Below are 27,736 nucleotides of genomic sequence, written 5' to 3' on the forward strand. Positions count from 1 at the left end.
GGAATCACTGCGCTTCCCTTTAGCTGAACTGTGAAGTCAGTCTGAAGTGAGCGAGTCTCACAAACTACCTGTCGCTGCTCAGGTGAGTAGGCAATGATGTATTGTGAAATACAACTTAAGCAGAAATGAGGTAACTGCGTGAAGAGGAAACAGGTGTTAACAAGATATATCATAGTTCAGCGCTCACGTGTCGAGACAAGCTCGTGAGTCACTGTTCACCTGAGCTGTACCTGTCTCACAGTCTGGTGGGACGACCTGTCATTTAAATGAACACCTGAAGTCGGTCATGGTGATTTCTCACCATCACTGCCGTCAGAGTGAATGTGTTATTGGCTGTAGTGGATGAGGAGGTCGGTTCATCTGGACCCGGTTCGCTGGTTCATTTCGGGAAGCAGGCCAAACATGTACAGAGGGTGTATTGAACTATATACTGTATTTTACAGGTGCAGCTGTACATCTGCTGTAGTCTACAGATCCAGATAAACCAACTTCTTGATCCACTACAGAAGCTCTATAATTAACATTTGTTAAAGTAAAGGCCTTCTTATCTGGGAAATATTAAGCAAGTTCGTTATAGCTTCTGATGCTTTGGTTTGTTAGTATAGCTGTTGGTTGTTTGCTCAGTCCACTACTTTAGTCCAGGCTAAAATATCTCAACAGCTGATGGGTGGATTGCCAGTAACTTTGGTTCAGACATTAGTGTTGCATCTAGCGCCACCGTCCAACATATTGGACAAAAGGACATTTTTGTCCAGTATGTTGGTTTATCACTGTATGCTGGTGGCGGATTGTAACTAATTTACATTTAATCAAGTATTGTACTTAAGTACAATTTTGGAAGCCAATATTGTACTTTTCTACTCCACTACATTTATTTAACAACATATTTGTTCGGATTATTAATACAAAATATAAATCAGCTAATACATTATGATGTATTTTTATTGATTAAGGTACCTGGCAATTTATTAAGTAATTAAACTTTGCTCAACCTTTTACCGACTGTAACATTGAAGCGATACCAACATTAATGTATAGCTAATTATAGTTTTCTGAAATGGGCAATTCTGCATAATGAGTACTTTTACTTTTGGTACTTTAAGTATATTTTGATGCAAATACTTATGTACTTAAGAATGTAAGACTTTACTTGCAGTATTTGAGTATTTTTTCACACTGTTGTATTGCCATTCTTACACTCCTCTGGCCAAATAAAGATAAAAAACACAAAGTGGACCTTTTTGTAGCTTTTTTAACAGTTTGTTTATTTCACAGTGAGCATTACAGCCTCACAGAGCCACTAGTGTCAGTATAAACTCTTTTTTTAAAGGGGCACTCCAGTGATTTTTATAAAGTTGGGGGACTTGCAAGAGAGAGGTTTAACAGAAAAAAGAAATCAAAGCAGCAGAGGCTGAGAAATATTGACCTTTAGTCTTTAATACCGGTCAAATCCACCGTGGGAACCAGACCAATCCGCGAGCTCATGTGTCATTTGCTGTGGCAGGTAAATCTGGTACCCCTCCCATTCAGATCTCCACCCGTCCTGGACCTGGTCGGGCCAAATCACAGTACCTTTCTAATATAGGGCTGGTCTGATACAGAAAAGCGTGACCTTATTGGTCTTTTGAGACATTTTTGTACACAACTTATATTTGAGGAGCAAACATCGGCACTTATAACTTTTGTTGATAAGAAAGATGTGTTTACTTCTGATAGGATTTGGTAAATTGAATTTACCAGCAACGCTACATCACACATTTTGTTGTTCTGATTTGTTTGGGGGAATAACCAAGTGACATTTTTAATCTGCGTCCGCTGATAATGCCCCTTGGCGATGAGAGGCAAGGGAAAACCCCCAAAACACTAGATCCAGCTCTTGCAAAGTGCCACCAATAACAGTCTTCATTCAGATTATCTGAACATTGAATCATTTCTCTTTCCTAATGACGCAGTGAGTCACGACAGGCACTGATTGATGCTGATGATCTCATGCCTGAGATGAGCCTGATGACATGTCCCGTCTTGAACTGTGGCATATTTATCTGTACAGCCTTCACCATCTGAGTGGTGCATGGTAGCTGAGTTGTATAGGATAATGGAGGAAATGTGTTTAATTTATTCTGTGTCATTGTGTAATGACATACACCCACATGGGCTCTAAAATCAATGGTGTGATGTAACGGGGGTTTTTTTTGTTTTGTTTTTTTACTTGACTCAAGTACTGTATTTAAGGACAATTTTGAGGTACCATTTCATTTTACTTTATACTTCTACTGCACTACATTTCAGAGGCAAATATTGTTCTTTACTCCACTACATTTATTTTGAAAGTTTTAGTGACTAGCAACGTTGCAGAGTCAGATTATTAATAAAGGATGTTGTATTAATACAATATCTAATAATGATGTATTTTTTATAGATAAAGCCACTCTACAGTACATAAAGTAGTGAAAAGCTCCACCTTTTAAAAAATTATAATCCAGTGATATAATACATATTACTTTTTTTACTTTACTTTTGGCAAACGGTTAATTGATTATCAAAATGGTTTCAGACTAAAGAAGCAAACAAAAATTAATGAAAGTGAGAATGGATGTCTGAAACAAGTTATACTGTACAGTGCGGATGTTTAAGAAAGAAACAGAAAACTTTATTCCTTACTGTTTAACTCATCTACGCCTCCCAGTCTGGCCACAATACTGTAGTTGAAAATGAAAACAACTTTAGTCGTTAGCTTGAAATTCTCAAGAATCGTGTTGTTGGGAATTTCTAAAGTGAGATGAGGTGGGCGAGCACCTCTCCAGAGCCAAAGAATCGCATCATGTGTTTGGGATTAGACTTGACTTGCTGTTAACGTGACGTTGATGGTGCTGAAAGCCACCACAGAGCTAAAGTCTTATTATCCAGGGCCTCAATGTACCACTTTTAAACATGGTGGGAGAATAGAAGAAGAATTTGTTGACACAGAATAATCTCCAATTATTAAGTATTTGACATCGATTTTTGAAGTCAGTTTTTCAAGCGCAAATTCCAAATATTTGATGACTTTGGCTTCTCACATGTAAGAATTTGCTGCTTTCCTTCTCTGAAATTATAGTTAATTGAATATCTTTGGGTTTTTGGACAGTTACTGTGACAAAATAAGACCGTTTCACTATTTTCTGATGTTTTTTCAGACCAAAATCAGTTACAGTTAGAGAAAATAATGAGCAGATGAATCAATAATGAAGACAATGTTTAGTTGTAGCCCTAACAGTGTACAAACCAGCATAATGCAGGTATTTTATGTAAAAAAAATAAATAAAAAAAATACTGAGATTACAGTCATTTTATTGCTTATTGAGGTCACTTAAATAATAACACAAATGAAACCGTGTCTAAATTTTAAAATGAATAAGGCAAATTGTAATGAAGAAGCACACTGGCTTTATAACTCTGCCCGACAAGCTTTCCACATTTTAAGAAATAACAAAGGTTGAATTCCTGCACACTTTCAGCACTGAGTTTATTAGAGATGCAACGTGGTGGTGTTGGACTATTTGGCTAGATACTATATTCACTATGAAACAACATATTATACTAAAGCCACAGACTGCAACAACTAGTCAAATGTTAGAGAAATTTAAATGGAGGAAATGTGGTGCAGATTGAGAAGTCTCATATCAAAACGGAGAATGTGTTTATAACCTTGAATAAAAACATCCAACAAAGGTTAAAATCAAGGGCAACTGGACTTGGTTGAAGATACTGGAAGACGTTTCGTCCCTCATCCAAAGGACTTCTTCAGTTCTGACTGATTTTTTGTTTTGTTTTTAAACCCAAGAACACACTAAGACAGATGCTGGTACAACCCAAAGACCGCACACCCAAACACAAGAAAAGCAATCTAGTGTATGTGGTCCAATGCAGTGAGGAATGCACAGACCTGTATATTGGGGAGACTAAACAACCACTACACAAACGCATGGCTCAACACAGAAGGGCCAACTCCTCAGGTCAAGACTCTGCAGTCTACTTACATCTGAAGGACAGAGGACACTCGTTTGAGGACCACCAGGTGCACATTTTAGACAGAGAAGATGGATGGTTTGAAAGAGGTGTCAAGGAAGCATCTACACCAGGGTGGAGAAGCCGTCATTGAACAGGGGAGGGGGTCTACGCCACCACTTATCCCCCACTTACAATGCTGTCCTTTCATCACTTCCCAGGAAACTCAACAAACGTAACCTATTGGCCTCAGGTGAAGATACCAACGATGGTCGTTCAGTCTTGGCCACAGGTAGTCTTAACGACTGTAACGACTGTCGTCACAGCAACAAGGAACACTAACGAACCAGCGGTATCGATGACCCGGGATAACGACCCCACTGAGGTTAAATAGCTGAGTTTCCCTGCCAGTCAGTCAGAACTGAAGAAGTCCTTTGGATGAGGGACGAAACGTCTTCCAGTATCTTCAACCAAGTCCAGTTGCCCTTGATTTTAACCTTCATTGGATAACTATGACCTGGATGACTGAGAATCTTCATAGACATCTTGAATAAAAACAAATCCTTTAACGTTAATGTTTCTGAAGGACAATATAATTACTTACCAAATATGAAGTAAATAGTTTTAGGAGAACATGTCAAAATTTAAACTAAAATACTTAAAATAAACAAGTAAATACATTACATCTACTTATTTGGCAGACGCTTTTATCCAAAGCGACTTACATTTTAGGAACAACATACAATCATTAACGGAGAATCAAATACAGCACGAGATCTACAACCGACGATGCATATTAATAAAAGTAGCAATAAATACTAGTAAGCGCTAATGGCACATATCGTGTAAATGAGGTAAATACCCATATGTACATTAAAACAGGTTTTGCTTGCTGTATTATTCCTCCTGTTATTACAGGACGATTAAAAACATCCCTTCCTCAAAAGTTTCCTGTGTAAGTGGTAGGGGAGAAAATCCAGTCTTTGTGAAGCTTCAGCAGTCTGAGTTGGTCAAATCAAGTTTCTTCCAAAGTTAGTCTTCAGTAAAAACTTCTCTCTTTGTGTTGCGTTCTGTAGAAACTTTGAAATATGGTACAAATAACACGAACTTTGGCCGATACTAGGGCTGCACAATTAGGCAAAATATCGAAATTGCAATATGGCAAAAGTGCACCACATGAAGTGCACTTTTTTTTTTTTTTTGATGAAGGTCCTATGTGTGATAAAACAGCATTATAATGATGTACTGTAGAGCTGCAGAGATGCCCCGGCCTCTCCAAATGTAAGAAAACATGTTTGTTTGGTACAGACCCCCAACAAATGTCCCATCTTTATGATTTTAATTTTTGTAGAGAGAATTAAAATTGTTTTCCAAAAATGATCATATTCACTAACTGGGAATTATAACGCAAGTCTGTCAAAATAATCCTATATATATTTTATTTTACTTACAGTGCAGCCCTAGTTGATACTAGCTTCATTTGTCGAGCTGTCTCATACTAGCTTCTGATAATTTTTAAAATACATTTTTGTACAGAACAAGAACAGAGATTTTTCTCCTGTTTCAATGTATATATGGCCGCCTGACTTTGGGGGGAATTTATGTGAACGGGTTAGATGGTTACTTCTCTTTGTGCCTTTTTACAAACAAAACTCAGCAGCATCTAATTTTCTCTCTCAAACCTCCTCCTCCTCCTCCTCCTCCTCCCACTCTTCCTCCTTCTTTTTAGTGAAGTCAGCCAGGATTGTGAATGAGTCACATCCTCTACGGTCTTGACCTTGTAGGAAAGTAGTCTGCATTTCACACAGCTTCCAGGAATCCAGCGTGGGATTCCCCCCTCCCCCTCTCAGTCATTACTCCTCCCTGCTGCTTGTCTGCCATGTTGTTCAACACGGGACCCACAGGCGGCTCGTCTCACATACCTTCAGGTTTTGCGCTGCACTCGCACTGAACCCTGCTGATTGGACGGGAGGGAAACAGGTGGAGGTGAATGCTGCTTCATTATTGAGTGAGCGGCGGTAAATGGGAGGGGTTGGACCTTCCTACTTCCCTGTCTCCATTCAAAAGCACAGGGAGCAGCAGCTGAGGAGGGAAAAGAGAAGGAAGTGCACAAGTAGTGGACGTCTGATTCACACACGAGCGTCAGGGAGTAAAACAGCTGTGACAGTCACAGGTAGGCGGTGTTGTTTTAACATGTTCTGTTCTCCTTTTTGACTTGATGGTGTGGAAATATGGCAGGTTAAACTTCTTTACCACATGTTTCTTTGAAGTTTGAAATCAAACATTCATGTGTTCTTTTAATCTTTTCAATTTGAAATCGGGCATCCAAGGCACCTCCTTTTGTTTTTACCTGAGATTAGGTTAGTGATGCTTTGTTCCTGGACTTTTTTTGTTGTTTCATTTGACTCAGGACTTTTTGAAACTTAAATTTGCATGACCTGCATCAGTTTTACATGCTGCTTTGTTTGCAGTCTAACCCTTGTGACAGAGGAGACCTAGACAGAGTTGTTATCATCCTTCATTTGTGTATGACCTTGTAGGAGATAAGTGTGATCCTGTAGTGCGTGGACATTTAGCTTTAATTAAAGTTATAGTTTCCAGCCTCTCAGATGTGAGCGTTTGCTGCTTTTCTCTGTTTTCTGTCATTGCTGAAACTGAATATCTTTTGGGTTTTGGGCACACTGGGCTCAGGGGAAATTGTGATGGGCTCTATCACTATTCTGACATTTTAAACAAGGTATCATGAAAATACCTTAGTTTTTACTAATCATCAGATAAGAGACTTTATTGGAGAGCAACACATCCCAAATTCTCGTGGTTGTAGAATTGAATGAGTCAATCTTAATTAGGCAACATCCCACAGTGTGTGATCATAATTATTGACTTTGGGTTTCTGCCTGTTCTAACGAAGCCAAGACAAATTGAGATAGCACTCTAATAATTTGTAATGGGCATTTTTCACTATCCTGATGTTTTTATAGACCAAAAGATGAATCTGTTCGAATCGAAAAGAAATCAGCAGATTAATCTATAATGACAATGGAAAATACTACGTTACATTATCGTCTGTAAATGTTCTCGTGCTGTCATTTTAATTCAGTTGCAGGGGGAATATTTAACACAAAGGAGACGGTGTTGTAGAAATGAACGAGCCAGTCCTACCTATCCCACAACAGTGCACCTGCTGAGTGACGTCAGGCCTATGAGTCGAGGCTCTGCCGTCACCAGCCCGCTCATCGACCTCATTGTTTAAGTCATCGGCAGCGTTTATAACTCAGAGATGAGTTATTAGTTGTAATGTGACGGTGCTGCTGCGTGTGCCTGCTTGCCCTTGGCCTTGAGGCTGTGGAGTTGCAGCAGAGGCAAGCATGTAGAGACGTGTGTTATTTGAAAGTGTGTGTACACAGGAGTTTTTTTTTTTTTTTTTGTGTGTGTGCGTGATGCTGGTGTATCAGTTGTCTTGTCTGCTGGTAGTCGCCCCGGAGGCTCAGATGGAGCTGTGTCACACAGGGAACAGATGGTCAATGGCTGTGTGACGCGCTCTATTGACTTTCTGACTCAGACACTGCAGCCAGTCCATGCTGCGGTGGTGACAGTCAAATGTGTTGTCTGGCAAAATGTATTGATTTCTGGGTGAGTTTTTGTACTGATGTATAAAAGTGGCATGTCTGATCTATAGCCTGTGCTTTAACTATAAAGCATGGCATTTATTTAGCAGTATGAGAAGGGTGTTTTTAAACATTTAAATGCACAGGAAGGGTGCTTTTATATTGTGCTTAATCTCTCCAGTTAAAAAGCTGCAAAACTAGAGAAGAAGTAGGTTAAATCAACAGTTTACCAGCACTACATGTGCTTATTTGCATTGGTTTTGCTTGTGCTCAACTTGTGCTCTTTCTTTTTGTGCCCTCTCCTCTCTCTCAAGAGTTACGACGTGTGTTCCTGGCAAGCTGACAAGACAGATTGATCGCTCAGACGTGCAGCAAAGATGGCCTCCATCGCTCCGTTCAGCCGCAGACAGTGGGCGTCCCAGTCACTGAGGGTCACCGCCAAGGAGCTGTCCATCGTCTCTACCCGGGGTAAAAACAACGCCATCGCAGAGCGCTTCTCCAAGTAAGTCAATGCTCACGATTGGCTCTCTCTGTCTCTGGCTTCCACCATGAGTTTAATAATTTACCAGCAACCACTCAAGCAGATATACACACTACTCATCCTGCTGTTGCCTCAGCTTCTGATCAGAAATGAGGTCATGGGTCTCTGCACAACTTTTTCTCGCCACTCAGCTGATTTAGTTTCCTCTTTTTTTTGTAAAAATAAAACTTTTCGCAACATTAGCAACATCTGTTACTCCAGTGGTGCATGTATCAGGTCTGGTTCAGAGACTTAACTAAGTGAAACTGAGGTGAATAGACCCCCACTTCAACCCCCATTTCCATTAAACACGACAATATCAAGTTACAAATGTGTGAATTGAGAATGTGGTTGCACAGTTGGATGTTTCCTCTCTGCACTTACTCAGTCTGACCACTAGGAGTTAGTACTGCTCTGTTTTTTGGTAAGGGATACAGTTTACAGTATGTTTTCCTCCTTTTTATATGTAAGTGGTCCATTTTTGTTTTCAGATAAATGATAATCAAACCCCCCAAAAAACTGTTGCTGACACCCTATATTGAGAGTAATATGCAGTTAATTCCTGTATTTTAATGACAAAACAAGACTGTCATATTACAATGGAAAATTATATCATAAATATGTGGATATGGCAAAAAAAAGGATCAAGGAAAAAATAACTTTAAACAATATCCAAAAGCAAAAAGATTTTCAATAAAACCAACAACAATATAAAAACAATATACATTAGGTTCATAAGGTCAGAATGTAATAAAGATGCCAGGAAAGAAGGAGGGCAGGCAGCCTGAAGAGGATTAGTTGTTGAGCTAATGGTGCTTTTAAACTTAACATTTTTAATATATTTGAAATACTGAATAGTTATCTGTCTTTAGGTCTCTTGAAACAATTTAAGCAGCAAAAACATGAAAACATGCTGCTTTTTTTGTGTCACATTTGGTACAGACTGTATTAAACTCGGTGTCATAACTGAATCTGATATCTGGAGTCACATGTAATTTATAAATGATCTTTGTATTTCACTTTAATGAAATTTAGTTAAACAACTTTTCTTTGTAGGATTCAGTAATTTTGAGTTTCCAGTCATATGCTTTTTGTCTAATGCATGTCTAATTCCCATGAGCATGTGTGGCATTAGTGGGAAGATTTATCGCAATTGATGATTTCATTTTATGAAAAAGTAACTTTTATAAGGTGTTTTTTATAAATGAAGACTGATTTAAGTAATAATTCTTCTAGAAAACCAAGTTCCACCTTGTCTTTATAGACATGAGCTAAGTTGATATTTAACGGCATATTTGTAAATATCGAATCCATCATCAACCGAGAGATTGATTTTATTACTCAAATAGACCTTCCACTTCCCGCCAGATCTGAAATCCATGAATGAGTCCATTCAGGTTTGGAGGGAAGTGAGGATTATATACCACAATGCAAGGAAGGAAAAAGATCATCTCAGTGTTTTGCATGTTTTGTCAGACAATGTGAAAGGGTTTGTGTTCCTGAGTCCAGGCTTAAAAATACTATAGATTTAGTCCAGGTGCAAAAGGTGACTAAATGTGACAAAACCTTTCAGTCGTTGGGAGAAATGGATTGGTTTTCCACCTGAAGAGCCTCTTGTACTTCTTCTGTCAGAGTACAGGAAAAATTTTTGTCTGTGAACAAACTTTGTCTTTTTACCATACTGTAAAAATGCTGCCTCTCTTTATAAGGTAAATCAGACGGTTAAAACTCCAAACTGATAAAATGTGGCCTTGGTGTCCTCGTCCATCCAATGTGTCAGGTGCCCTTTGTTTGGGAGCTCCAGTGTACAAAGTTACAGTAGCAACAGAGAGACCCCTGTATTGTAGACGCAATTGCAATTTTGCCAGCTTGAATAGGTCTTTTGTTATCCCATATAAAACCATATGAACATCTGTGCAGATACGGAGCTCCAAAGTGTTCAATATTAAATAAATAAAGAAGACATTATGAAATGAAGACAAGAAATAAGTCTACCTTTTTAGGTAGTTTAACCCTATTAAACAGTTTAGACTGTTTCTCAGGATAATACAGGACGTCATTGAACCTCAAGTCAGATTTTCTTGAGGTAAAACTTGAAACTTTTTAGTCTTTTTTGAAGCAGAGGCGGACAAATCCACTTGTCACTTCCTGTGCCTCCTCGGTGTGACGTAGCGTGGGCTAAAAGATTTTCCATCCAGATCAACTGTAACGCATGAAATCATCTAATGTTTTTGGAGAGGAGCAGGATAATTTCATTCATTTCCTGGGTGTGTACAGCAGGATAAGGCAGGACCAGCAGTTTGTGACCATAAAATATTCTCTATTCTCAGTCTGTCCTGCATCTTGTCTTTTTCCTCCTAAGGTACCAGATGGCAGCAGAGGAAGGCAATGCAGAGAAGAAGAAAATGGTAGGTACCATATTAAGTATGAAACATGTCTGGTATGCACGCGCAGATTCACTCCTTCAGTGGTGGAAAAGGTATTTAGATCCTTTGCTCAAGTAAAAGTATCAACTAACGTCCTGCATTGATTTTACTTCGGTAAAATGTGTTTTTTAAGGTTGTAAGATTAAAGAACAGCCCCCCAAGACTTTGAGCTTCTTTATAAACTGTTGGATAGTTCAAAGACCCTGCACACCCATCGTCCACCCCCGCTGGTATTTGCTCTGATTTCTATCTGATAAGGGTTTTCTTTCCTCAGGACTGTGTGGGCATGCACAGACAAGGCTTTATTGACTTTATCATCACTTACTTTCCTGTTGAGACAAGTTATGTTATCATTCTTATTAATACATGGGCCTGTAGTTTCATTCTAATGCATCTCTTTTTATAAGTTGATCATGTGTAAAACTATTGTATTATAATTTAAAGAATTGTTTTGGAGAACAAGTAACATAAAATTTAAATTATCTAGGAAAGTACTTCAAAATTGTACTTGTGTACAGTTCTTGAGCAAATCTACCTCATGTTCCTGTTATACTGGTACACACATACTATATAGAGTTGCTAACACACCTGTTGATCCACATGCTGCAATTTAAGGCTTAAAAAAAAGCTTCTGCACACATTCCAGCAGCAAAAGTAGGCGAGCTATGTCAGCTCCTCCTTCCATGCAGCAGTGGTAACAAGACGCCTCCGCCCCACCTGATCTGTGTGGGCTTGTTAGTACCTAGAAGACTCTCACTGTGGGGAGAGAGCACAGCAGGGAGGGTGCAGGGTCAGAAAGCTTCATTACAGTCTCAGGTAGGTGTGTTGCTTTTCTTGTGCACAGCCAGATTTTAATCTCCTTCTTGATTATTGGTGTAGTTTTAATTCAAGGAAATTAATAGGGGATAAGAGCTTTTCAGCCTTTTGGTGCATGCAGTGTTCGGGATTCTGTAATTTTCTTTTTGTTCCATTTATGTTTTACTAAGATTAAAACACACCCTTTTTTTTTTTTTTTGTAATGAAAGTTTACTATTTTCCTGCCTTTTTGTTTTACCTTACTTCCCTGTTATTTTTGTTGCAGCCCTTTTATGCAGAAATGTTCTTTTTAAAGATATTGAGTTCTTTTGGTTGATTGTTATGAAAGTCTACCGCTTTGGTCCAGACTGAAATCTCAACAACGATTGGATATAATGTCTTATAAGTTTGTGCAGACGTTCATGATTCCCAGAGGATGAATCTTAATGTATTACATGGTCCCCTGACTTTTCCTCTTGCACCTTCATGAGGTTAAAATCTTAAAAAATTGTAAAATACTTTGGTGTATAACCTGTGACTCTAATAACATTCCCATCAGCCCCAGCTAGGGCTCTAACATTTCTTTTTTCACCTCCGTACTGGAAAAAACAATTTAAATGGTCCCTTAGTAAATGCCGGCCATCCCAGTTAATATAAAATGTAATTTTTTCTACAATACAACTATTTTAATAATTAAAAGTGTTGCATGGCATACATAAAACATGATGCGAATTATTAAATGATAAATTAGCTCACATTTTGTTTAACATTTCTTCATCTCGTTTGCGGAATGTTTTGCAAAATTTGAGGATGCCATTGTATTTAGAGGTCACCGTTTGCTAACATGCTAAACTAAAATGAGAGAACATGGTAAACATCTTACCTGCTAAACATACGCTTGTTAGGATTTAGCCTAAAGCACCACTGGGTAGAGCCTCACAGATCCGAGGGCGTGGCTGTCGAGTGTAGCTTTTTGTTGTGTGTCTGGTTACTTCAAAGTAATTTTTTATTTTATTTTTGAAGATATTGTGTTCTCTTTTTTTTTGTACTGGATAGGGTATTCTTTTTTTATATATATATTTTTGTTCTTGTTTTTGCTGGAAATTCAATGAGTGTTCTGCAGCATTTTTTTGGCATCCCATTATCTGTTTTCTGTGAGGGGGCGCAAAACAGAAACTAAAGGGAGTCTGGTCAAATGTGTTACTGGTAAGACCAATCCCTAAAATAAACATTAGATAAAGATAACAACAGGTTGGCTAAGTCTTGGTGGAAAGGTGTTTTGTCCTCTGAGGTTTCCAGCAGTCTCTCCCTTTTACCTTTTTCTCATTTCCTGGACTTATTTTCCCTCTCTCGCTTTCCCTCACTGACTGTCTCTGTTTCTGATTTTCTCTCCCTCCCTGCCCCTCGCCCACTTCACTCCCTCTCTGTTTCCTTCCCTCTGTGTTGTAGGGGGGTGGGCTAGTTACTTAATGCTGCTCTGATCACTTCTCAAGACTCTCACATCTGGGACAGCTTGTAGCCTTTCCAGCCGGCCAGCAGACACACTCGACACACTCACACGAACACACAACGCCAACTGGACAGCCGGGTCGTCAGCCTTTCAGGTTTTTACTCTCTACTTTGGCAGTTTTTCCAGCTCGGTCGCTTCCTGTTCTGCATCCAGAAGAACCGTGTTTATAGACGTGCATGCTGAGCTGCTCACAGCTCTTTGTCTTTCTGTGCAGTTGTTTCTGTTACTGTCTTTTCTCCTCTTCATGAAGCTGAAATTGCTTGCTTGCTTGTAGTTTAGTGTGTGTGTGTGTGTGTGTGTGTGGACAGCATTATATTTAGTGTTTTTTAGCTTCATTCAGCAGTTGGAGGATCAGGTGGCATCAGTCCAACATTGAGGGAATTCACTGAGCAAACCAAAAACAGATTTAGAGAGCAGCTAGCATCCCTCAGTGTGAGTCTTTATAGTCCAAACAGTGAGTCATCATATTTAAAGTGTTGATGTGTGACTGTTTGTGTAGCTGGCAGTTCATCTTCTTACTCCTTTGTTTAAATCTCGTGCATCCACAGTCGTAAGTGCTCATATGCTGTACCTGTGTCTGCATGATAGACATCAAACTAAAGCTATTTGGTCAATTTAAGTGACTAGTTGATCGACGGACTTTTTTATTGTAACTTGTGTGAAAAGTTAACTGTGTCTCTTGGTTTTGGACTGTTGGTCAAACAAAACATGTAACTTGAAGACGTCACCTTGAGTTACACTCCCCCCCCCCCCCCCCCCCCCCCCCCACACACACACACACACACACACACACACACACACACATTATAGACAAATTAGTTTAAGCATAAGTCAATTAATCAATTATCTTTTATTCTGTCCTAAATCCAAAAGATGGACACTGCCACAAAATCAGCTATAGGTCTCTTTGTCTTGTAGATCTACAACCTGCTGAGTTTGAGCTGAAATGACTAGCTGATTTTATTAGTGTTTTTTTTTTTTTTTTTTTGGGAACTACTCTTAAGTAATTTTTCAAACAAATTCCAGCTTCTCAAATGTAATAACTTGATGCTTTTCTTTGCCTCATGGGATTAGTTAACTAAATATCTTTGCACATGTTTTATGACATTTTACAAACAATCGATAAATCAGCAGATTAATGGATAATGAAAATAATTGTTAGTTCTACATCTGACCTGGGTCGGGTTTTGTTTGAAAATACAGTTTAGTTCAGTTTGAACAAATATGTGACATTTTATTTTGTCTTAAATCCATGTTTGAAAAAGCGACGCCGACATAAAATCAGATGCCTTTTTTTTTATTTGTGGATTTACAACATGAGTGTAGAGCTGAACCGATTAGTCAGTTAATCATGATGGATAGAAAATTAATGGGCAGCTTTCATGATAATCAGTAAATCAGTCATATTACAAACAGTTTTGCCAAACATTTGCTGGTGTAGCTTCTTAAGATTTTCTGCATTTATAACTACAGTGCCCATCTGTTTTATTACAGAGCCTTATTCAAAAATGCCACTATAAACTCGTGAGGCTTTTTAAAAAAAGATTTAGGTCTTCAGCGGGAACCAGTTGTTTGCTTGAGGCAGATTGTTGGTTTTGGTGTTTTTTGTGAGCTTTGGTGATTTAAAGAAAACAGATTCCAGCCTTATCTTTTAACCCAGGATTAAAATGCATTTATGGTCTCCGACTGAATCGGATCCCTTAGTGTAAATAACAGCTGAGTGCTTTTGTTTCTCTGCAGGTTGCAGAACCTCTACCCTCAACACTGCGCAGCGGGAATCTGAGTGTTTTAAAGAAACGCTGGGAACAGCAGCAGCCGTCCAGCCACAGAACCCAACCTCAAGCCACGCCCTGCAGCCCTGTTGACCCTCTGACCCACATCAGTCAATCAACGAGCCCCAAACTAAGACCTACATTACAGATTGAGAACCAGCCCAACACCTTGAAAACCACCACACACTCACAAGACCAGGATACAGAGCCGGAGACGCAGATCCACTCTCAGACCAGCTACAACCAGCTGATCTCAGCTCAAGCTGAGGATCTGACCGACATGGAGGCGAAGCCCAGAAGAGATGGAGCAGCAGCAGCTGAAGTACCTGACTGTGAGAAGCCCAGTGTTCCTCTCAACAGCCTCAAGATGATGTTTGAGAAGGGAGAGAACCTGACGGACAAGGCAAGTATTCTCTTTTCAGTGATGGTGACCTGCAGGTTCGGTCCTTGTATCTTACTCTCGTGAGTAAACAGGATCAAACACTTTGATTAGAACTGATCATGTTTCATAACATGGAGTCAGAGGTTAATGAGGTGTAAGTTTGAAAGTCTGAAGAGTCCGACACTTTCTTTAGTTTCATCTGAAACAGAACAGGATTATAATTAGTTTTGGTTTGTGTGTGTGTGTGTGTGTGTGTGTGTGTGTGTGTGTGTGTGTGAAAACAACAAGTAGACAGATCCCTCCAGTGCTGTCATGCTACTAGTCACATGGTGCAGCCTCGCTTCACCGTCTTTCATCTCAACACACACACACCCATACTCAGCTGACTTGTACATCCTCTGGACAAGCATCATTGACCGGAGCTCTGCTTCATGCGCCTCGGGTAGTTAACTGCGTGTTTCGTGGAGCATAAAAGTCGGAGGCATTTAATGCCCAGTCATGCGTTTCCTCAGGGCGTGTAAAATGTAAAGCGCTCATACTTGAGGTGTGACATGTTAACAACGGCCATGCTGTGTTTCCTCAACACAGAGCAGCCTTTTATGACAGGAAGAGGTGTTGAGAAGCATACTGATGTTTTAGTGTTTGGGTCAGTGGTGTTCTGCAAGTTGAGTCAGCTGGATTTAGTAGTCTTCCTGATCAATTTATTTCATATGATAGATGTTTTCTCTGCACTATACTGTACATGATCGATGAGAACAAATAGCTGCATAGTCATTTAAACCGCTGTAGTCGATGTTTTTATATTAATGGATCACATGACTACTTGTATCTGAAAGGGCTCACTTATAAAGAAGAACCCACAAAAAAAATCACTTTCTTTTCATGGGATTTGTGGAGAAAAAGGAAAAATATGGAACCTCACCAGACTTATCCTCAAAACCTGATCTAGTTTCTGAGATTTCATGGGAACCAGAACCAACAAAGGGAGCGACCCTTTGCAAAAAAAAAGAGACCCGTAGTCAGAAAACATAAAAAAAAATGTGCTGTTCTAACAAAGATTTTGTTTTTCCACCACTTTCAACTCAACACTGACCTCATATGTGGGCTGTTAAAAAGTGAGCACCATGGGGAGTTGGGAGTGATTTGGAAAGTGGCTTTTTTTTTTTATTGCATGTTGCACGGTTGTCTTACCAAAGGAGGAATTGTTTAGGGAAATCCTCGAGCAGAAATACAAGATCTATACAGTTCTGTAGACACAGTCGAGGGAGCTTTACAATGGCGTCCACTGTATAGCTGAGGCCGGGCCTTCTGCTTCTCTTTGTTGAGCTCCCCTTCACAGGGCAGATGATGTAATGGTGCAGGCTGGCAGGCTCATGACTGCAGACAGCTGATCTGCGCCTCTTCAGACCGTCTCCCCTAAGGCCATCAAAGCTCCCCTCCTCCCCTCATCAATCATCCCTGTTGTCCACTTCCCTGCTCCTCAGCCTGCCATACATCTCTTCTGTTTTCTCTCTCAACCCTATCCTCCTCTTCCTCCTACACATCATCAGAGACCTCGATCTCCTCGCTCTCCATTTTTGTTTTAGCTGGTGTTGGTCCACAACTTTGGTCCAGACTGAAATATCTCAATATATACTGGCACACAATTTTGTACGGACATTCATGGTCCCCAGAGAATAAATCCTAATTACTTGATCCCTTGACTTTCCCTCTAGCACCACTAAGAGGTTCACATCTGTGGTTCTGAGTGAAATGTCTCAACAACTATTGGATTGATTACCATGGCATTTGGTAGAACATTCACTAGATGTCGCTGTCATCTTGAACTTCTACTAGCGAGCCCTGTCATTAGGTGTGTTTGACTTAACATGATGCGTGCTGGACTTAATATAAAGTGTGCTGGTTAGAAATTTTGTCCATCTTTCACTGGTGCTGCAAAAACGTTGGGAGCAAAGTGGCTGCAGTTTTCTGATTCCAGCGACAGTAGTTGCTTTTCTCCAGCTGCACCAAGTTGGAAACACCTTTTTGCCCGATGTCTCGAGATCGGTCATTGCTCTAAGCTCAGGCACTCTACGGGAGGTAGAATGTGTCCGACCCCTGCAGTCACCGCAGCTTATGTTTGACTATCAAGTCTGCGAAAGTCGGTCGTAGTCCTCTCGAACGCACCTATGAGTTGCTGCCATTTTGAACTACTACTTGACCTACAAAGATGGTTTACTTGTAGATGAAAACTTTTACCTCAGTTGATTAAACATGGTGGAACTGAAGCGGCGGAAGATGGCGAGTGAATGCAGAAAATTTCAGAATTTGGCCCCTGACTTATTATATGGCCCACAATGAAAAGGTTTGTCCACCTCTGCCTTCATTTTTCTTTAGTTTATGACTTAATACCTTTTGAAACTAATAATAATCCCATCCTCCTTAGCTGTACTGTGTACTGGTACTGAATTTAGTGCTAATTAGCAAATGCTAGTATGCTGAACTAGAACATGGTACAAATTTAGCTGCAAGAAATTCATGTGTAAGCGTTGTCATTGTGAGAACGTTAGCATTTAGCTCAAAGAAAAGCCTCACAGAGCTGCCAGCGTGTCTGTAGACTCTTAGTGTTATTACATATCTCACCCCAGCCCATATCTAAATAACTCCTCTCCCCTATGCAGGCTGGGTGAAGCATGGCGTCATGAAATGCTATGAAATTAATTGACCCTCACCCTGCTTGCCTAGCAAATCAACCCCTCCCTCCCTCCCACGCACTCTCACAGCCCTAGCCCAGTTCAGCCCCTATACCTCCCTCCCTCCTTAGCTCCCCCCCCAACCACCGCACCAGATGCTCCCCCACCACCGTCCTGTCCCAGTTGACTCCACCCTGTTCACCCACCGCTTTATTCTGAGGCAGGGGGTCCGTGACACTGAAAAAACAATCCAAACCAGCACATACACACCGCCTTAACCATCTGTAACACCGTGGCACACTTTGTCTCCCCTTCTGTCTGCATCCCCACCTTCATCCGGCCGCACCCCCTCTGAACAGCCCCCCCCCGCTCCCCTTGCAACACCTGCTCCCTGTCGCCTTTCCTATTCCCAGTCTGTGTTCCCTCCTCCTCCTCCCCTAAACCATCTCCAGAGGCCCTACCCCACATCTCTCCCCTGTCATAAGCCAGATTGGGCTGCTCTGCTCAGTCAGTGCCTCTCTCTCCTCTGGAGCCTCGGTGCTGGTCTAAAAGTATCCCTGCTGGATTCAGTCGTACATCAGTCCACCTCGGTCTCTCTGCTGAGTCTTTTTTTTTTCCCTTGTGGCCCTTCTCTCCGTTCGCCTTCACGAGAGGTAGCTATGGTGTTTCATTCAGGCGTTCTTGCTTTCTTTGTTTGGTCTCTGAACAGGCGCTGGCTTCATTGCTCTGAGACACACTGTCTACTTTTTCTGGCTGTTTTTTGTTGACTCCTATGTTATATTCACTGCAGCCATGTCGCCCTAAAGGCCTCTTTCAGCTGCGAAGTGCCTGTAATGAAAACAGCTTCTCAAAGACCACTTCATGAGCGAACTTTATCAGTGGCTCCTTTCAGTGTCCGCTCACAGTATTATTGTGTGGGTTGAGTATATTACCTTGTTTAAAGGCTGTTAAGTCAAGCTGGAGGTACCTTCCTGTTCTGTCTTTGTTTTGCTTTGTCTAAGAACAGGGTACTGGTCTTTGTGTGTGTGAGGTGTGTTCAAGGACAGGGTGGAGTCATGAGGGGAACTGCAAGTCAGTCTGAATGAGTGCTTTAATAGTATCAGGATTAGCAGAAGATTCTTTGTCTAGCCTGCTGATCCAGCCTCCTGAGACCCGGTCTGGCCTCGTATGGCCCGGCTGCTTGTTTACATCCCACTGACTCCCACATGTTTACACTTCCTCCCCATGCAGAGACGGACACACGCATGCAAACCAGTCTCAGACACCCCCTTTCCTTCAAAGCTGCACCTCCTGTCTCTGGAAGATAATCCACCCTTGGGGATAGATCTATTATGATGATGATGGTGGTGGTTTCTTTTGTTGGGATTTGTCTCTGTTCTCCAATGCCAGAGACAAGCCCATAACACAGTTATGATCCAAAGAGTGTGTGTGTGTGTCATACATGTGAATTATTTATGATTAACTGACTCAGACTCTCAGATTTAGCAAGCAAACACAGATGACATCATGTGTTACAGTCTGGCTCATCATTCTCCACCTCCATTTAAGTTAAAAGTTTAGTGCAGGGCTTTAAGATTTAGATATCATACTGCTTAACACTGCTATAATCAATATTTGTATATTAACAATGTATCAAATAACTAAATTTCTGTGAAAGGTGTCACTCATAGGTGAATCCACTGCGAATTATCTCACGACGGCTACATGTTTACTGTTTTGGTTCACTCCTGCCGCTCTTAAAGTATTTTTTGGACACAGAAAGTCAGTTTATTTTCAGGAAGAAAAAAAAATGCATTAAACAAGAGCACAGTCACAGTTTCTGGTGAACTTGGTTGGGAATTTGGCAACAAAAGAAGCAGATGTTTTTCTCAGGAGTTGGGTGGAGACCAAAAACTGAGCTAAGAGGAGTGGATGTTGGACATTTATCAGACTTCAGATTAACGATAATGTTGCTCCAGATCGGGGGGTGGGTGGGTGGGTGGGTGTGAGCAACTGTTACCATATCACTATATCATCTTAAAAGGTAATGTTATTGGAGCCCCCAAGCGGCCAGTAATCACAATTGCAGGTTTAAGATTTTGGTTCTGTCCTTAAGTTATTTCCTCAAAGGTTGTGACTCTGGTCAATTAGATATAGGTGTCATTTTACATCTGCACAAAGAAATAGTGCTTGGTGTAATTTAAAGGATAAAGCTGGACATATTCGATATTATTCATATTGTCAACAAATCCCATGAAAACCAACAATGCGTTAGTCCGTCTCTCCATATTTTTCTACTTCCCCTGTTTGTTGCTCTCAGCACCAAGCCCATTGGTTCCTACTGACAACATAAATCTTGTGTCACACATACATTTAAAAAAGGCTTTTATAATTTCTTAAAACAGCTGGAACTTTTTGTTGGGAACTATTATTGAGCGGCGGACTAATCTACATGTCTTAAAAATAAACTACAGTGCCCATGTTAATGGTAACAAGGAAACGCGTTACCCAGTGTATCAGATTTGATTTTAACAACGGAGCACAGAGGATGAAAACATCACTTTTGTTGTTTGTATGTTTATTATATATTTTAAATATGTGGCACTAAGAAAAACACATCACCAGACTTATCCGTTTTTTTTTTGATTACATCTGTAGAGTACTGGCTGTAGTTTAAACACACTGAGCGACAGTGAAGAAGCCAAACATGATCACGTTTCACTGATAACTGGTGAGCATCAACTTGTCAGAACCGTACTTGTGTTTTTTTCAGTATCCACCTCTACCTCTGCTTTGTTTGCTCTTGTGAAATCTTTCCCAATTTTTTACTTGCTGAAGCCTGTCAGCACACAGTGGGCCACTCAGTGCGAAGCCTGAAGCTTCATCAGGTGTTTGACGCAGCAGAAAACAACCTGGCACTGAATCTGTAGTAGACACAGAAGGGAAACTGCACCTAAATCTACCGAGCAGGTGTTGGATCTAAGATGCAGGCGAGTCACTTGTGGTTCTCACAGACTGAATGCTAAATGTGTAGAAGCGTCATAATCTGACCTATTGTGTAAGCTGTACTTTTAATTGACTGGAGGAGGACGATGTGTGCCCTCAAGTTGGAAGGAGGCACTGGCATGACTGTCAGTGGGAGTGGCCTGCCTGCTGCAGGAGTTGAGACTTGTCTGCTAATGTGACCTCACAAGCTTTGCATTTAAAATTTGATTATCAGTTTCATTTGAGACTGACTGGGTACACACACATACACACACATTGGGTCCAGAAGTAGAGTTTTAGGAATATATCCCGTTTATAAACCTGAAAACTGTGACAATATAATATTTCAAACCGGAAGGTCCGAACTTCATTGTTAAACCACAGCAGAGAAATTATCATTTTTTTTGTTTTGGCTGGCGGCTGATCAGAGACGGGGGGGTGTCTGTCTGAGGCTCCGTCTCTCTGAGCTCATAAGGGGATTAAAGTGGTTTGGACTGGACAAACACACACCACTTGTTACCTCCTGCGATGTGCTCTTGTCTTTGCATTTTCTTCTACGCCTTGATCTTCCTGTTGCTTCCAGCCTGTTTGCTCTACTGGCCGAAACATGTGAGCATCAGATGGCTGTGTGTATATGTGCTGTAGCGTGTTTGCAGAGGTCCTGCAGGACACAAAGAAGCTGTTTTTTTTTGTCTGTTTGTTTGTTTGCTGTGTGTTTTTTCTACACCTCTGACAGTTTGTCTGCTTTTTGCAGGTTTCCAGAGAGCAAACAAGCACAGGAAACGGTAATAATACTGCCAACATGGACCAGCTACTAGGAGGTACAAAATTCAAATATGTCTTTGCAATTTTAAGCCTATTTTTTTTTTTATTAGAGAGATACAAGGAAATGAGGGGAGAAAAGATGGAGGATAACATGCATAGAAGTCCCTGGTTCCTAGATACTTACAGTACTGAATAAAAAATAAAAGTTGTATTACTATAACGTTTATTGTTAATAAGCCACAAGGGTTCCCCATATTTCTGTATCATTAAATTCAACAATTTGAATGTAATAGAAATATTAAAGTATACAGTTTTTCCAACAGATTTTTATTTTTGGCAGAACAGGAAACCTTCTGAAACAACACTAGTGCCACTTTGACCTATGCAAATACCTGGCCTTCTTTTTTCTGTTTAGTCTCTTTATAGCTGCTCTAATCTTTTTATTTATTTTATTACTTATTATTAACAAATGACTAAGGAGTTCCCCTCGTATTTAAAGAGCATTTTAGTGTTTTAGTTTTCTAAAGCTGCAGAGTCTGGCAATAACTCTCTGTGGCTTTGTGACTACGAACATCCCCTTTCTAACAAACTAGTAAGCTGCTTTTAAAAACCCAGAGCCTTTGTTCAAGTCACTTTATCTGAACATTCAGTCTGCCACAAACAATGTCCTCCAAACATCATCCTGCCTTCCTCTGGATGGATTACATCCTCCTCAGAAGTGACGACACAGGCGGCCATAGAACCACTGTGATCAGCAGACGGGAAGAGACAAAGCCCTGTTTTCCCCTCCACACTGCAGACGACTCCTGACCTCTTGTTCCCGTCCACAGCCTGCATGACTAACCAGCACATTATGCACTCAATCTGAACTGGGATGGGTGGGGAAAAAAAAAAAAATCCTAAACAGGAACGGTTGTCGTGTGATGCAGAATTCAACAAATGTTTCCCACAATCAATGTAATGTTTAAAAAAAACAAAAAAAAAAACAAAAGACACTCTGCGTTTGTGGTTTTTGTGCTTCTAAACAAGGTTAACTGCCCAACAACATCAAGAAACTAGTAATAGTTTAAAATAGTAGAAATAGCAAAAGTAGTAGAATCCTAAACGAGTACAAGTCGCTAGGTGTGATGACCTGTGGTTAAGGTTTAATTATAATATTTTCAATATTGTGTGTTGTGATACCAGATGGAAGCCTTTCAGAGTCCACTCCTCTCCGGGACCGGATGGCCCTCTACCAAGCTGCCATCTCCAAACAGGAAGTCCTTCCCACCTCAGTCAGTGTGAGTACTCCTGTCAGTAATCCTCCAAAACAACGGATTCATTCCAGTTGTGCTAAAGCTCTTGTTTGTTTTAGACATGTTGCCTCCCAGTTTTTAACCTACTAAGATATTAAAGTGATACTTTAAACTCTCAGATCAGTTTACTGGTTAGTATGACGCTGTGAATACTGTTGTATAAAGTCTTCTGTGGCCCTGGAGGAGCTTACTAAGGTCTGAAAATAATAACCTTGATTGGTGAACATGTGCAGCTACAAAGCCTACACATGTAACCGCTGTAGTCATGTGGAGACCGCAAGAACTGTTATTGATCAGCACGGGCTGCTTGTATTTTCTCCAAGTTTTGTGTTGTTTTTTTTTTTTATGCCAGTGGAGATCGTTGAGTGAGGACATTGTTAAGGAAATTTATGGAAAAGCTCAGTTATCTGCTGCTTTTCACGAACACACATCTTACAAAGACGTCTCCACTGCTCACTGTGATCATCGCTCTCTATCGCAGTGGATGAAATAAAGTAAACACGGCGACTGCTCGGGCGTAGTCTTCCATTGCCTTGACGTAACTCCAGTAATATAAGTCTTGTAGTGCTCAGTCGCTATATATCACAAAGTAAATGACAGAATGTGAATAGTTTGTGTGGGAAATGTAATTAAAGCATGATCACATACTGTCAAGTGTTGTGGTGGTGACATTAAACTACAATTCAAAACCTGTGCCTTAAATATCTACGGCAGGACTGCTGTTAACCCCTCCATAATTTAATTTTCATCTCAGCTTGGCCTTGGAAACTTGGAAGCTTTTTATGCTTTTTCAAGTAGCCAGTAGAGAGAAGATGCCCCAAGACGTCAGATTCTTAACAGCAAGCCTGCATTACAAACTGGCCGTGTGGAGTTTTAAACTATATAACCAAGCAGGGAGAGTTTAACAAATGACACTGTCGAGTTTCATTATAGGAATCATAGGATCCAGTGTTTCTACTAAAAGTCAGGATAGCCTCTCGATTGTCTTGGCTGATTTGATTTCGACTAATCTTTTTAAAATCTGTCTCTTGTGAGTCTCTGAACTTAATGCAGATGCTACACTTCAGTGCTGCTTTAACTTCCAAAACACTACGCCCATACACCTGAAATTACTAAAGCTTCTAAGGTCACTGCTTTGCCTTGTAGTCAAATCCAATCACCCAAACTAGCTCTGGACCGCAGGCGGCCAAGATGCATCTCAGTGTCGCACGCAAATTCACCGGCAGCTTAGACAGGCACATGATCAAGGATGAAAGTTTGTCATGTTTAAAGGAGCTTTTAGTGTTTTGTATTCTATTACTGAACTTCCTCTCTTGCTGCTTGTCCATCTAACAGAGCGATCAGCTGGATAGTTTCTGTGGGAAGCAGAAGGAGAACGTTCCTCCGTGCACTCTGGACCTGGTGAGTCTGCTTCTGCATGCTGCACGTTGTCACATTGCCTTCAGTCTCTGTTACATGACTTAAATAATAACCTATATATTTCAGACATGGTAGATGTTTTGCTGTATGGTTCATTTATAAAGCCTGCCACATTGAAAAATTTAGATTTAGATTGGTTAGTTTGTCTTTACATCAGCTCTTTTTCTTCCAGAGTCCAGAGCCAGAAGTGAACAGCAGGAAAGGTTTTACCTCCGAGAGCAACGGTAATTTACTTTCCATGTCCTCAAATGACTCTAGATGATAGGAATTTCCTCTTCCTAATGAGAACTTGGCCGGTGGACCATCATTACAGTGGATGTCTGGGTGTAGTTTATGGGGGTGAAAAACATTTTTTGCACTTTTATCCAGTCTATAAGAGTTGAATTATACAGAAAGGTAAATTTATTTTATTTGTAATTAATCCAGTACATTTAGTGCTGTTAATCATGTGATTAAAAAACAGGAGTCACATTAATTACCAAACATCCACTGCTTCATTTTTTATTCCTGAACATGTCAGTTTATTGTATTAAACATGGAAGTGGCTCCATCTTGTGTTCAGAACATGGCACTACCTTTTCTCATGCTGGTGATTTTGTGACCCAGCAGGCTCTGCTACTGGCACGCCTGCATCCTCCAATCAGAAAGACTCTTCTCAGCCCAAGACTTCCAAAGTGAGTCCTCACAGAAACACTTGGATGCAGAGAAATACACATTTACGTTTTGTGTGAATTAATGAATTTGCTTTCTGTAATAATTGTGCAGGGCTTCCGCCTGCCAGTGAGGGAGACCTGCGTGTCGTGTCTGAAGACTGTTTATCCTCTGGAGAGGCTGGTGGCCAACCAGCACGTCTACCACAGCTCCTGCTTCCGCTGCTCACACTGCAACACCAAACTCAGGTGAGGAAGACACAGGCATAATAATTACTTCTTAAAAGAGCAGGTGGCAGCAGACTTACGAGGGTATTTAATGAGGATCTGCTGCCATTTTTAGGTAATTTGATTACACACACGTCTCTAATATCTCTTTTTCAAAACTCTTTCGTTTTCACCAAAATCTCAGGACCAACTCCTGTACCAGAACTCTGACTTTGTCTCCCAACAAGAAAAATTGTCACTCAGAACACAAAAAATATTTTATATTTATAGATCCCATTGCAATAAAAAGAAGGGCACTTAAATGTATTATGCTACCTTATGGTATGTTACACAAATTAATCAGAAATTCTGTCAGGGGCTTCAAGAGGTTTTAAGTAATTTAATGTAAAACAAATACGTGTATATTCACTGTATCTTCATGAACGATTTTAATTCATGATAGTTGGTGTTTGTCTGCATAAATATCAAATTATAATGAAATTATGAAAGTTTGTAATATAATAAAACAATATAATATAGTTTGGGATATGAGGTCTAGTAAAAGGTGAATGTTGTCATATAGTATTACTTAATATACAGTATAGTATATTATCAGTGACAGAATGTAAAAACTGAAGTACATCCAGCTGTTGCCATCCCATCCAATCAGTGGTTAAAACAAGATCACCCATCAATATTTACGGAAAGCTGATCATCAGCTGATTCGTTCTGAGCAGTTTGATGGCAGGAATGATAAAATAATTTCTCACCTTGTCATAGCAGATTGTTCATATTTCTAATCACGTCTCTTTTGTGTTTATTCCTCTCCGGGCTAGTTTGGTGAACTACGCCTCCCTGCACAACAACGTGTACTGCAAGCCGCACTTCTCCCAGCTCTTCAAGGCCAAAGGCAACTACGACGAGGGCTTCGGCCACCGGCCCCATAAGGAGCTGTGGGAGGGCAAAGGGGAGAGTGGTGAGACCTCGCCTCAGGATAAGCCGAAGATCCCGAGCCCAGCCCCGTCCTCAGACTTGGACAGCCCCAGTGTGGAGGACTCCCCGCTGGCTAAAGTCAACGTGCTGACAGCCACTATGGAGGCTCTGGGACAGGGGTCACCAGAGAAGGCTGACAGACCCACTGAGACCCGCAGGCTGAAAATCTCCTGGCCACCACGAACAGAGCTGGAGGACTCGTCCAGCCGCAGTGGAGCCACAACAACCACAGACGGGGGCTCAGCCAGTAAGTCCATCCGAGCCAAGTGGCCCCCAGAGGAGGACTCCCCCTCCTCAGCCCCTGAACAGGCCAGAGAGACACCCTGTCTGCGCCGGAGCTCATCCCTGAAGGAGCGCAGCTTGCCCTTCACACTGGCAGGACAAGCCGGCAACACTCCTCCTGCTGAAGGCAGGAAACAGTGTCCACCTCCTCATGTGGATAACCGGCAGCAGAGTCCTGAACCCTCCTGCATGGAGGTGCAGCACGACGGTCAGTTGTCAGACAGCCTGACCCCCGTTGAAGACGGCTGTGTGGATGTTCACACCAGCTCAGGAGGGGAGGAACAGAAAGGGGAGATGAAGAGCAAAAGTATGCCGGACCATCATCTCACCAAAGAGGAGGACGACAATCTAGATGAACAACCAGAGGAGGAGGAGATGGAAGATGGAGGCGTGTCGGAGGAGGAGATGCTGCCCCTGAAACGGCAGGAGACTCCAACAGACATCTCATCTCCTGAAGGTGAGGTGGCGGCCAGCCGGTCGTCTCAGGACGTGGGCTTCTGGGACAGCGAGGAGGTGGATGACAAGGAGGAGGTGGAGCCACAGGAGGTGCTGTCTGTGGAGGAAATGATCAAACGAAACCGATACTACGAGGATGAAGAGGAGGAAGAGGACGCGTAAACTGAATGATCTGCTCTTGGCCAACAAGACGGCAGCCATAGACACTTAGAAAACTTCTTGCCATTCCTTATTTTGTTTTGTTTTTTAGATGTTTTCATCTCCTCTTCTTAAAAGAGTTGCTGCGGTGTCTAGTGTGAACTCTACTGAACGTTATTTTGTGCCTCTTTGAACACTTTCTGAAACCTTCAAAGCCATTCCTACAAGATAGTTTTTACAAGACTGTTTGAAGAATGTGTCGCTCTGACATTGTGTGTTTTTAAATATACTATTTTAATTGTAATTTTCTATTTTCATTGAATGCCTCCTAATCTGGATTGATGAGCACCGGGTTTCATGGTCCTATTATACCAAGATATGGGATTATTACAGATAATGTAGCCTTTGTCACTAAATGGCCTCTTAATGGAGTCATGTTTTAAGAGGAAAGCTAAAAGAAGACGAGCTTAAGGCCTCGCTGTTTTTCAAAAGAAAGTCCAGCACTTTGATCTGTTTCCATTTTTCTAAATAATGGGTTTGGTTAGTTTTTCAGTTGCCATTCTGTATGTACTTAAAAAAACATACACCTTTTTTGTGTTTTCCAATTACAAGAGCTACTGGAACTGGATCATGTTGTATTGTGTTTAAACCAAGTGACCAAATATCCTAGATTGCTACTGTTTAAATAAATTGTTATATACAAAATGTTTTGTTTGGGTTGCTTATCCTGTGTCGAACACTGCAGTATGTTAATGTGCAAAAACAAGTCTATGGCCATGCTAGCTGCTCTGAGGCTGTATTAAAATACTGTACATGCACCATAGTGTTTACATTTGGGTTTAATTACATTTAAATCAGATATCACAGCTTTGACAAAGTCTCTTGTCTACAGTTG

At 40.9% G+C, this 27,736-nt stretch overlaps 1 protein-coding gene across 3 annotated transcripts; it reads left to right on the top strand.

The window, feature by feature from the left end:
- On the top strand, positions 1-27,546 carry lima1a (LIM domain and actin binding 1a). Of its 3 annotated transcripts, none has more exons than XM_038721829.1 (11): positions 1-82; positions 7,910-8,097; positions 10,478-10,523; positions 14,587-15,021; positions 21,391-21,457; positions 22,587-22,681; positions 24,032-24,097; positions 24,288-24,339; positions 24,722-24,789; positions 24,881-25,014; positions 25,809-27,546. In XM_038721829.1, exons 2-11 carry the CDS (start codon positions 7,973-7,975, stop codon positions 26,863-26,865), a joined length of 2,145 nt encoding a protein of 714 aa, XP_038577757.1. In that variant the 5' UTR covers positions 1-82; positions 7,910-7,972; the 3' UTR covers positions 26,866-27,546. The 3 variants fall into 3 exon arrangements, with proteins under 3 accessions (XP_038577757.1, XP_038577756.1, XP_038577758.1); XM_038721828.1 differs by lacking the exon at positions 1-82 and adding an exon at positions 5,910-6,160; XM_038721830.1 differs by lacking the exon at positions 1-82 and adding an exon at positions 5,912-6,160 and having other exon boundaries at positions 24,725-24,789.
- Positions 27,547-27,736: the final 190 nt, after the last annotated feature.

Source organism: Micropterus salmoides, unplaced genomic scaffold (assembly GCF_014851395.1).
Source record: "Micropterus salmoides isolate LMB-PRFRI ecotype aquatic unplaced genomic scaffold, ASM1485139v1 Ms_hic_scaffold_16, whole genome shotgun sequence".
Taxonomy (NCBI): domain Eukaryota; kingdom Metazoa; phylum Chordata; class Actinopteri; order Centrarchiformes; family Centrarchidae; genus Micropterus; species Micropterus salmoides.

Bases quoted from the DNA above. Each gene is read 5' to 3' on its own strand.
- lima1a (XM_038721829.1), top strand. From the start codon at position 7,973: ATGGCCTCCATCGCTCCGTTCAGCCGCAGACAGTGGGCGTCCCAGTCA. The intron at 21,458-22,586 runs GTACAAAATTCA...TTGTGATACCAG, and splicing joins CATGGACCAGCTACTAGGAG to ATGGAAGCCTTTCAGAGTCC. The intron at 24,098-24,287 runs GTGAGTCTGCTT...TTTTTCTTCCAG, and splicing joins CTCCGTGCACTCTGGACCTG to AGTCCAGAGCCAGAAGTGAA.